We start from the raw sequence: 12,213 nt of genomic DNA on the forward strand, positions 1-12,213 counted from the left end.
GCATATCTAAGTTCTTAGGAAAGTTACTAAAAATAGAATTAAGGTGAGGAACGAAATTCTTAAGCCTATAACTTCATGGGGAAGACAGCAGGAAGACTTACCTTTATCCTGAGACATTTGCCATGGTATAGTGACACTTAGAACTATTTTCCTAGGAGTTCCTTATAGAAAATTAATCACCAAGGGGAACTGGATTTGAAAAAGAGCTTTGTCACACTCTTAAAAACATGTGAGTTTTCTGCTTCTTACCAGCATTGAATCTGCAGATATCATCTCAGGTAGAAATAATTTCCTTTTTTTCTGCCCCAGTAAGAGCATTTAAAGCTGAAAATAATACAGCTTAACATGCTTTGTTGTGGATTTGTATCCTCATACAAATATCACAGAGAAGACAGCAAAAACTCTGCATTTCATGGTATATTCTTGTAGTGATTCCTATAGATACTCTCTTAGCAACAAGATAATTGCATATTTCTTCATGTCTACCCAAAGACATAACCTGAAAGCTGCTAAACTTGCCATAAGTTGAAGGCAGCTCTTTATGTATTTCTTTATATCTTCACATTCCTATAGCAAGTACTTGGTCTAACTCCAGCAACTACACCTGAAAAACAGAAGTTGTTTCAAGATGAGTTTTCCAATGAAGTGTATGAGACTGTACCTAGGCTGGCATAAGAAACAGGGCTGGTGAAAAATTGCTGCCCTATATGGTATCCATGGTGTGTGTATTCCCCCACTGGGATGTATGTCTTTTTTATTTTGCTATTCCTATTTTTATTTCTGTTATACTTGCAGTGCCCAGATCCACCGTGCAAACAGGACTTGCTGGCTTATCTGGAACAGATTAAATTCTACTCCCACCAGCTGAAAATCTGCAGTCAAGTTAAAGCTGAGATCCAAAACCTGGGGGGCGAGCTCATCATGTCAGCCGTGAGTACTCTGCCTGTCACTTGCACCATTACACACAGAAGATGCCACCACCATCTCTCAGATGAAGTTAGCATCGGTCAAGCTTGCTCACAGTTAGTATAAATTGCTTGTACTGTAAGTGTAGTTACAAAAAGGAAAGGCTATCATTAGGGACAGAGAGGAAAACTAATCATTATTGATTATCTATCTCTAATCAAGTTTTAGCCCAGTCATTACAATCACTTTCCAGATTTCTTTTTAAAATGTTAAAAGGTATTTTTTTATTCCAGAGATTAAAAAATATATAGCTTTTGGATACTATCAGGATAGGAAATTTATGGGCATGTATAGCAGTTTTTAGACCTTATAAAGAATACAGAGGGAACTTTAAATTGAGCTCTGTAAGATTTTAAGATAAATAAATGTAAAATTATATATTATTTAAATTACTTTATTGTTATAAATTTTATTTTCTACATATTTATTTTTATAGCACATAAATTCTGGTCCTGGGATTAAAAAATTCTCATGTGTAATTTTTGATATAGAATATTATAAATATTTTGCATTAGAGGAACTTGAATAAATTTTTCAGTGGCCTTGAGTTTCAAGATGCTTTTAAATTGCCATGGTAGAAATAATGTCTGGTGGGTTTTGCTCATCTTTTAATAACATTGATCATTTCTCTAGAGCAGGCACAGTAATAAAATAATATTTGATGTCTATATTGGATTCAGTTATCAGTGACTTTGAGAAGGACATAGACCAAGATTATAAATTTAAGTTAAACTATGATGAACATTTTAGGAAGCCATATTGCTAGAACCCCTTGTAAAAACTGTACCAGTTTATTTCTGCATTAGCAAAATTTCATCCTTCTATATCCCAACATGGACTTTCTCTTAATGAATTGATGTTCTTGAAGGAAATTAAGTTACATAAAAAGGAAAGGTTTTCATCAGGGGCAGAGAAAGGAAGCTAATCATTATTGATTATCACCCTGTGGCCTAAGTTTTAGACCAATCATTACGATCACATTCTAGGGAATATTTATTGAATTGCTTTGTTTTCTTTAATATCTGAAGCAATGCAATACAGAAAGGTTAAATAGCTTCTCTGGGGTCATGCAGGTAAATGTCAAAGTTGGAGTTTCCTGTCAGAGACCTCTGTGTTTTCTCTTTTGGTGTTCAGCATTGAATCAATGAAAAAATTGAGACTTGCGAGGCAAGAGTGAATTATTCAGAAAAAAATTGGTAGGATTTCTCTCTTGTTTTTTTTTATTTTTGTAAAGGTCGGGGAAGAAAATAAAGATTTATGTCCTTGATATACCAATTTTAGAAAAGCACATAGCTCAAAATCAAGGTTCATAATCTTTAACCTTTCAAACATATGTTTTATTAAGACACAAGCAATATAAGCCTTATTAGCATGTCAACATAGAAATGGACACATATCCATGGGTGCATACATATACTCCAGACAGAATTATACAGCAGGTACTGGTAATGGTTTTTTTTTTACTTAGGATGTAATTATATACTGATTGGCCAGCTGTACATTGTAAATATCACAAGTAAGAAATAAATTTACTTCATGTATCATACTGAACACTGATGCTATTCTTCATTAAACATGAACAGAGCATATATGCTTATTTACAAGTTACATAAACAGGTTTTTTTGGGAGGGTAGGGGGACTAAAGGCAACGTTTCTCTGTGTAGCTTTGGAGCCTATCCTGGAACTCATTCTGTGTACCAGGCTAGTCTGAAACTCAGAGAGATCCGCCTGCCTCTGCCTCTGAGTGATGAAATTAAAGGCATGTGCCACCATCGCCCAGCTAACCTAGACAAATTGTTAGCACCGTATCTTTTATAGTGTGTTGAGTATCTTGCATAAGATATTGAAGAGCTGTATCATGATGCTGCGTCTAGATACTGGCTGTTGCTCAGCCTGTGAGGACAAGGTTTACAGCAGTGCTACTATAGTCTCATACTAAGCATTGCTATTTCGGGAAAAGATCTGAATTCAATATGGAGTGATTTTCTTCTACTGACGTTGTCACTTGCCCATTATTTAAATTAAAAACATTGAAAAATTATGGGCCAAATGACAGTACATCAATAACCACCTCGGCGTGAGCATATCGCGTATGCACATGATGCTATCCACGCTGTATTTCTCAACTATTAAACAGCCAGTCTTCTTTCTGTCCTCATTCGGTATTTCACAAAGTCATCGTCTTTACAACGTCCGTAGTCACACAAATTTTATTTGCCAAATATATACAAGGGCTTTTGTCTTACAGAAAATAAAGCTCTCAAAAATATTTAAGGCATATCCCCAGGTGCAGTCTTGGCAGAGCTATTAAAATACATGATTTCTATCCCCAAAAATCAGTGCCTCATTTAGCATCATCAGAGAAACCTCCTCATGCTGCCAATGGGAACAAATACAGGGACCCACAACCAGATATTCTACAGAGAGTGGGAGAATTGGGAACACTCAGCCCTAAATGGGATGCCTTCATCAAATCTCTCCCCTCAGAGCTCAGGGATCCCAAAAGAAGAAGAGAAGAAAGGAGTGTAAGACCAATAGGGGTGGAGGACACCAAGAAAACACACAAGGCTCTCTAAAATATAATATGGCTTCCAGTTTAGTGTTCTTATGATGAGAATTCACAGCGTGTCAATGAGTGGGTCTCTGATTCATGTGCCTTCTCTTTGGGCTCTTTAGTTCTGTTGGTTTGTCCTGGCCAACTTTGATGTAACAGTTTTTGTTCCATCTTTATTACATTTTACTTTGTTATATAAAAAAAATGAATAACTGAGAACCTAGGCCCTAAGGTAAAGGTTAACACCTGAACTGTCATTTATGTCTGCTAGGACAAGGAAAACCAGTTTTCTCTGATGCCATGCATTAACAACCACTGGGCAGTCCTCATGTTTAGGGGTCGCTGATCAGCACGTAATGGACCCCACAGCTTTATGTGTGCTTTTATTTGGTTACAGTTTGGCATTTTGTTTTGTTTTTCTCTTCTTTGGGTGGTATTTTGTTGCTGTTACCTTTTCGTTTGTTGTTTGGGGGGATTTGTTGCATTGGTTTTGTTTGTTTGTTTGTTTGTTGAGAAATAACTTAAAGTTGGGTTAGTATGGAGGGGTAGAGGATTGAAAGGATTTGGGAAAAGGATTGAATAAGATCAAAGTATATTTAAATTTTAAAATTGTTTCAAATAAAACTATGTATTTTTTTTTTAAAAAAAAGATTGCTAATTGTCCATCCAAAATGTAATCTTGAGATATATAAATAGGTTTTACCTTTGCCATTGTTTGGTATGGTGATTAAAATTCATGAATTTCACATATTGATTAGAGAGAACAGGCAGGAGCAATGTAAAACCTGAACTGGCCATTTAAAAATGGGGCCATCATGTATCCATGTATCACTGTGAATCCAAAGCCACTGTCATCGTTTTGCCCATAGTTCTCCATTAAAAAAATAAATCTGCCAAAGGAAAGCATGCCCCCCCTTACGTCTCTTGACATCTGCTTACAGGTGGATTCTGGAAAGCTTTTAGTACATTTCATTTTTGTGTGCCAAACTCTACTTGCTTGAACAGTCCATTGACCCTACATTCACCTTCTTCTACCTTCCTCCTTTCTCTTTGCTTCTTCCTATCTGTCTTTTTTGTTGTCTTTAAATTGAAAGCTAACCGGTCATGGGGTATCTTAAAAACTATCAAGCACACTTTTAAAGCACAGAAGCTTATTTTTAACTCTCACACGGGTTTTGTATTAAAAACTAGATCATTTACAAAATCAGGCTTATGTGACAGGACTCTTAGCAAACACGTTTGAGAAAGCAATAAGCCTGAGTGGCTGTGACTCTGGCATGAAGAGGCAGAATATACTCTTTGGGTGCTAGGGGTTAGGGCAGAGAAACTGAGTAAGTGAAGTGAAACGTTTTGAAATACATTCTCATAATACAGCATCAAATTAAAATCCATCACCTCTCATTTGTAAGTCTATACAATACACATTTATCCTGAAGTTGCATGTTCTCACTCCAGGAGACCAAAGCACACAGTTCATTAAAATCAGAAAACCTGCTGAGTGCCTCTCTCTGCCAAGTATACCAACGCATCTGAACCACAAGGCTGTCACTATGCAGTGGGTCTTTTCTGATGCTCATGTCCGTACAAAAATAACATAAATAAAATGCCTGTGAGTGTGTGGCGTGCACGTAGAGCCATGCAATAAACTGTGCACTTATAGTGTGCAGGGATGTGCATGGTTGAACAGGCAAGGGAGTAATTAATTTCTTCAGTATGCAGAGTGGGAAAGTGAAAGCTACAGAAGTTGCCGGATCCAAATTTGAGCACAGACTGATCAGTAGCAAGAATTTTGTTTGTTGTTTGTTTTTTTTTTTTTTTTTTTTTTTTTTTTTTGTAAGAGGACAGAAGAGGGTTTCAGGCACATAAGACAATAAGACAAGACCACATAGCAAACTAGCTAAAGAATGCTTGGTTGGACGTGGAGGAGCAGAGTGGTTTGACTGGACACAGCATTCATTGCTTATACTGTTGGTGTGTATACTGTGGAGTCAGGGTAAACAGGACTTCACTTTAGAGATTATTGGCTTGAAGCTTGAGAGGCACATGAAGAGATCTGTGCATTTGGTAGTTAACTGTTGGATGGTACTGGCAGGTCAGAAAGCAGAGGACTGGGAAAAGTGACTGGCTGGAAGGGCTTGTTTAATAGAACTTAAGGAGGGAAGCAGCGAGCATGCTTGTAGGCATGAAATCTCAGTAAGCCCCAGAAGTGTGAAGTCAATACTCAATTATAAGTTAAGGCTGTAACCAATTGTAGGTAAGAACGAGCAAGACTTACTTTAATGTTCTGGGAACTGGCAACTTAGCTAATGATGGTGGAACCCACTAAATGCTACACATGGTGGGAAGATTGGGTCTAGAAGACTAGGTAGATGTTTTCAATGTTATTCATTGAAGCTAGGTGACTATAGGGTATGTAAGCGGGGGAAGGTCTAGGAGAAACTGGAGATGCAACTGTGGCTCTTAGAGAAGACAGGTCCAAGAAACAACTGAAGCCACTCACCAAACGAGCACTAGAGAAGGATTTTAAGAAACTCGCTGAACAGGGATTTTCATTATTAGTTCCAGGAGACCTATCGTACTGTACAAGTTTACTTTGACACTTTCCACAAATTGGGGAGTAGTGCCTTCCAGAGGGTCCGAGAGTCATCAGGGCGTCAGGTATTTTTGCTCCATCCGCTTTGTGTCTCTGTGCCTGAACTAATGGGAGCTCACCAACTCCAGCTGGACTGTAACTGAAGGAGCATGGGATCAAACTGGACCCTCTAAATCTGGCTGACAGTTGGGGCAGACTGGCAGGTCAATGATAATGGCAGTGGGATTTGTCTGTACTGCATGTACTGGCTTTTTGGGATCCTATTCTATTTGGATGCATACCTTCCTAAGCCTGGATATAGGGGGTAGGGCCTTGGACTTCCCACAGGGCAGGGTACCTTGCCCTCTCTTAGCACTGAAGGGGGTGGAGGGCAGGGTGTGTGGGGGAGCAGGAGGGAAATGGAAATTTTGATTGGTATTACTTATAAAGTATAAATAAATAAATAAAAAGTACCTGAATTAATTTGCCAAGCTGTATCAGAAATAAGAAGATGGTGATGGTGTCACAATGAGATGAGGACCTGTGCAAGGAAAAAGAAACAACGGGGGCATGTAATAGAACATCTCATAGGTTGGCAGAGAGGAGAAAAGACTATGGGTACAGCATGCCCGAAAAAGAGAATTATAGATGTGGTGAGAGCCTTTTTATCCTGTGGTACTTCCATAGGTTTAAACAGCATTATCTGAGGAATTCTCAGGTAAAGAATAAGAAGTCTGTGGAAATGAATGAACCAATGAAAAAATTGACACAGTAACAGAAAGAAATAACATTTTAAGTGAGCAAGATGAATGATATTAGGAGAACTGTTGGAGATTAAGGTTGGAAAACAAGAAAGCTTTTCTTATTAACTAGGACTGAGGTGAAATAAGATATAATCACACGTAAAGATCGATGAGTAGAGAGTTGAAGAAGTTCTTCCTCTGGATCTCATCTTTTGATAAAATCAGAGGCATCCTCTGTTAGCACTGAAGTTCAAGCGCTCTGTCCAAACATCAGTGTAGCAATAAAAATCAGATGCACATATCTTCAATCACATCTCACAAATTGCTTAGAAGAGAAAGTAGCCCAGGGTAGTCACGAGTATTTGAGACAGAGGGCAGAGAAGCTGTTTGCACACTATTATCTATCTAGCTCCAAGCTCCAGGACCTTACCTGATGGTGGACTCTGCCCCAGCCTCTTCATCCTCCGTTTCTAAGAATGTGAAGTCACAATGAATTCCAAGTGGTTTCTCTCAAATCACAAGGGAGTCCTCTAAAGTTTCACTAGAAAAGAGTGGTAGGGTACCAAGTGCCTGGTGGCTATCAGGAGCTTCTGGTTTAGTTGCCACAGGCACTCTGACTTATGAGTGGCTTAAATAGAAAAAAATACAGTGTAACTCCCACATGGTTATCCTGTACTTAGGTTACCATTGTCAGACCCAAAACCACTCTGCCAATTGTTCCTCTAATCTCTGGAGCACAGTGGCTAGCTGCTATACTTCATGAAAGGAAGAGCGCCGTAAACAAATAAACATTGTTAGAATTTAATGTGCGTGTATATGTAAATTCAGTAGGAAAAAATCAAATAATAAATAGCTTTAAACTCTTAAAATTATTCTTTTCACAGGTGTCAGGTTTTAGGTCACCAAATTTTTATACTACTTAAAATTGATTAGTTATGTAATTTCTGTGTTTTGTGGATTTCCCTTAATGTGTTTAATTGTACTCTCTTACTCTGAGGCTGGCGTGCCAAAAGCCACACTTTTAAAAATTGGAAAAAATATATGAAACTAATCCATTGGGAGATGATCAGCAGGATTTGAAAATTTTCCAAGCAACTGCAACTAAGCTCAAGCTTCCATCAGGGAGCAATATATATCAATTATGGAATGATAGGGGTCAGCAGTAATATAACTGTTGACCAAAGGAGCCACCGGGGCCTGCAGAACTTAGGCAATCAAGTACATACAAATAACTTAGTAGGCTAATGTGCTTGCCATGTTATGGCCTTAGGGAGTTAGCTAATGAGCTTTCTGGATATAGTGTATCCATTTGTCTAGTCATGAAAAAATGAGAAAACAAAAAGAAAACGAAAGGTTTTGAAAATTAGCAGAAATGTTTATCAGGAAAAAGGCAAAGTGTCAAACTATAAAGTGGAAGGAGATGAGGAGAAGGAGATGGGCAAGAAGAAAGGAACGTGGATAAGAAAGAAGGAGGAGAGAAGGGGGAAATAATGTATAGAAAATGTAGCTCTAGATAGTGGTTCACACTCATTGGTCAGCTGATTTTCAAAATTATATTTACCGGGAATCAAAGTAAGCACCAATTCCCTAGTAATTTCAGGGATTTTCTTTTTACCGTGTATGTGGCATGGTTTTGTTTCTGTATTGCTATTCCATAAATCATATTAAATAATTATCTTGATCTATAGGCAAACAGTCATAATCATGCATGAGATTGGTCTGGGGAGGGCTTATTTTGCTGTGCAGCCAGTGGCAGTCATTTTTGGAACTACTGTATTATTTTATGTTGTAACTATCTCACTTGACAAACACTGAAATAGGTGGGGTGTTTTAATAACTTGTTCTAGGTCACAGGATAGGTCTCAGCAGTTTCAAGACCAGAATCTTGGGCATTGTTTCTTATACTTCATACCTATTGAAACTATTCCCCTCTAATTTCCCAGCGCGTTTTGTGGTCAGGTGACCAGAGGAGATATCAGAACACTCGGCTACATAGTGCATGCATTTGCCAAGGGCTAAGGTCTGTTTTAATTGAAAATTGGGGGAAGCATTGACTAAAAATGATATTAATGACAGGAAGGATTATTGAATCAGCATTTGCAAGACAAACTGACTCAAATTATGGAGTCAATAGAATGAGATTCAACCCAAAAGACTAGGCCAGGATATAATAATCCACGTAATCGTCTTGGTTTCTTCTTCCTGTATTTCTGGTCTTGTTCCTGTTTCCTTCTCAGCTTGTCTAAAACACCCTTTTCAACAAAAATTACTACATGGCAGTAGGCCATAAAGGGCAGGAATATTTTGCTTCAATTTGTTTTAAGAGGGCATCTCTATGATGTTGCTTTATCTTCACCAGCAAGAATAAGATGTGAGGCTTTAGTCATTTTCCTTGTTGATGTTCCATTGTGACATTAGGGCTGGTTTGATTTGGCTTTACTGAGATGGTTATTGTTTCTTTTAGAAAGACTAGTGTTCTGTCTTTTTGAAATTAAGGTAGTTTTGGTCACAGGGAGAGGCAAGATCAGACATCTGGGTGAGATACAGAATTAATGCCTAGAAAGAGGGATGAAATAGAGCAAGTGAGACTTGGTGTAAAGTATTTACTGCTCATAATGATGGTGAGATTGCTATTTGTCTTACGTGAATCAAAACACAGGTGCTGAATTATCTTATTCAGTTAATATTTATAATAGAATGTTTGACTGTAAAATTGTTCTTGAGAAGGAATTGGCTTGTTACCAACCCATAGTAGGTAAGAGGAGAAATTATGTCTTTTCTATGCTAAACAACCTGAAACTTGGAACTTCAATGCGCCGGCGGAAGAAAAGTCCATGAGGTAAGCAAGATGTATTTGACAACTGTAGGAAGGAGCCAATTCCCCATTAGGCAAAATACACATGAAGGGGAGATCAACCCTCCATGCAGACACTTGGATGCTTATGAGTTTAGTTGGGAATCAGGTATAAAAGCATAAATTCAAAGGGGGAGAAAAGAAAAGCAGCCAGGAGCTAAGGATTGTAGAAGAGCAGAGTGTTGATTTCAACATTCATTACAATCCAGATAAAGGCAGAAGTGAAAGCAGTGTGAGCAGAGACACAGGGTGGGAAGGATTACATTCCAAGTTGTCATTTCATTTCTGACCTCAGGCTGTGCTCCTGCTGGGAGATGTGTAATAGATAGTCACGCTACACAAGGGAAAAATGCTCCCTCCCTCTTTCCCCTTTCCTTCCTGTCTTCTTCTCTTGCCCCCTTCCTGCTCCCTCCTTCCTTCTATTCTCCCTTGCTCCCTCTCTTTCTTTGTTTCCTATCAATATCAACACAATCTCATTCTTTCTTCATGATTTACTATATTTTAATTTTATTTATTAGTGTGGAATGCATGGCAAGAGTGAGCTGGAGGGGTGTTGGGGAGAAAGGCGGGGAGAGAGAGAGAGAGAGAGAGAGAGAGAGAGAGAGAGAGGGGACAGAGAGAGAGAGAGAGGTGTTGATTTGCTCCTGGAGACAAAAGGACAACCTTGACAAGTCTTCCCTCCTCTTACCTTTAAGTGGTTTCCATGGATTTGGATTCAGGTCGTCAGGCTTTTACAGTAGGTGCCTTAGACACTGAGCCATCTTTCTGGTTTTATTTTCTTCGTGCTTTAAAGTATAGATGTTATTAATAGCAAATTAATGACTCTTAGAAAGTAATATCAAACAATGGCTTCTTGTGCATTCACCTATTTCCAGATTGCTCCTCTTTGGGACTATTTGCCTATGAGAGTAAGATAATTACTTGATTGTTGGGCTGTCCCATACATTGTAAACTGTTTAACCACACCCCTCAGCACTTCACTCAATGAAATGATGGTGCATTTCTTCAGCTGACTTTCCTTCACCTCCCAGCTGCTGAGTGTTGGATGACTTCATCTCATAGTCACTTTTTGCTCTGGAAGGACCTCTTAGTGGTTCTGCACATCTACCCCTGTATGGCCTGCCTATAGAGCTAGCTCAGGACTGACACATGGATACACAGCATTAGACAACCCAATTCAATACATTGCTGTGCTGTTCTACAACCCCTGGGAGTTTCGGCAAAAGCTCACCTCTGGCTCAGATGAATTCAAAAGACCATTGTAACATTGCTGTATCCTTTATCATCACTCCTGAAGGAGAGAAGGTGGCAGGAGAGCGTGTTCAACTTGAAGACTGCATTTCACTTATTGACACGTTCATATATATGCCTTTATCCTCTTAACTGCGCTACAAGGAAACCCATGACACTTCGTTGACAAGCAGACAAAGACTAATAAATGAATATAAGTTGCCTCGTACCACACAGTTAGCCGATGACAGGAAGCAACTGTGAACTCCGGCTCCAGGTGCAGACCTCTGTGTCATTCCTCACCGGCACATATTTATTCTAATTTTTTTTTTACCGTGACACAGGAAACTAGCTTCCCACTCTCTAAGAGTTCAGTGAGGCAGAAAAATTGCAATTTCTACAAATTTCACTACAAATAGTTTCCTTTCACAAGAGTCTGAGAACTGCAAATATAAGAAACAAAACCATATAAAAATTAGAAATAAAAATAATAATGGGTCATAGCAGACTTTGAACCAGTGTAGACTTTTAGAATATGTTTGCTCTAGATAAATATATTAAGGTTACAAATGAATAAGCAATTCTAGTAAATAGTCACCACTACTGATAGCATGAGCGGTTATTAAGAGAGATGATATTTAATCAGGCTTTTAATTTGAAGATAATTTTTGCCTTAGTTAAATCACTATTAAAGTATTAATAGAATACATGAAGAACAATGTCATCTTCCAGTTGATAAGAGACAGAAGTATCCAAAATGAACATTTCTTACACTGACCTTCACTGAAACCTGAAGTTTTTAAGAAGTCTAAATTGAGTAAAGGAGTCTCAGCAAGGGCTTGAGATAAAAGTGGCTCAGAAGTGCTGCTATCTGATGATGCATCCATGACAACAATAACCCTGACAACCTGGAGCAAGTACATCCTGTTGTCCCTTTGTGATAGTAGATTGTAGGAGGGCGCATACAGTCAAGCTGTGGGTCACAGAACACTTGTGGCTGAATCATCTGATAATGTTTGTGGTTTTCAGAACAAGACAACAGAAGATTTCTTTGAATTTTTATTGTGTGTATAGACATTTGCCTACTTGTATGTCTGTCTGTACATCATATCACATGTGTGCTTAGTGCAGGTAGATGCCAAAAAAGGCTATAGTCTGGAACTGTAGTTACAGACAATTGTACACCTGTGTGTGTGTGCTGGAGATCAAACTTAAACACTCTGGAAGAGCACTCAGACAGTGCTCTTAATTATCGAGTCATAACTCAAGACTAGCATAGTCTTTGCACCATTC

General features: G+C 38.5%; 1 protein-coding gene across 1 annotated transcript in view; it reads left to right on the forward strand.

The window, feature by feature from the left end:
- Ctnna3 (catenin alpha 3) overlaps nucleotides 1-12,213 on the forward strand; it is a 1,277,532-nt gene that overhangs the window by 1,234,020 nt on the left and 31,299 nt on the right. Inside the window, exon 16 of the mRNA XM_038342272.1 lies at nucleotides 796-930. Coding sequence (XP_038198200.1) covers nucleotides 796-930 — 135 coding nt within the window. The remainder of the gene's footprint in view (nucleotides 1-795; nucleotides 931-12,213) is intronic.

Source organism: Arvicola amphibius, chromosome 9 (assembly GCF_903992535.2).
Source record: "Arvicola amphibius chromosome 9, mArvAmp1.2, whole genome shotgun sequence".
NCBI lineage: Eukaryota > Metazoa > Chordata > Mammalia > Rodentia > Cricetidae > Arvicola > Arvicola amphibius.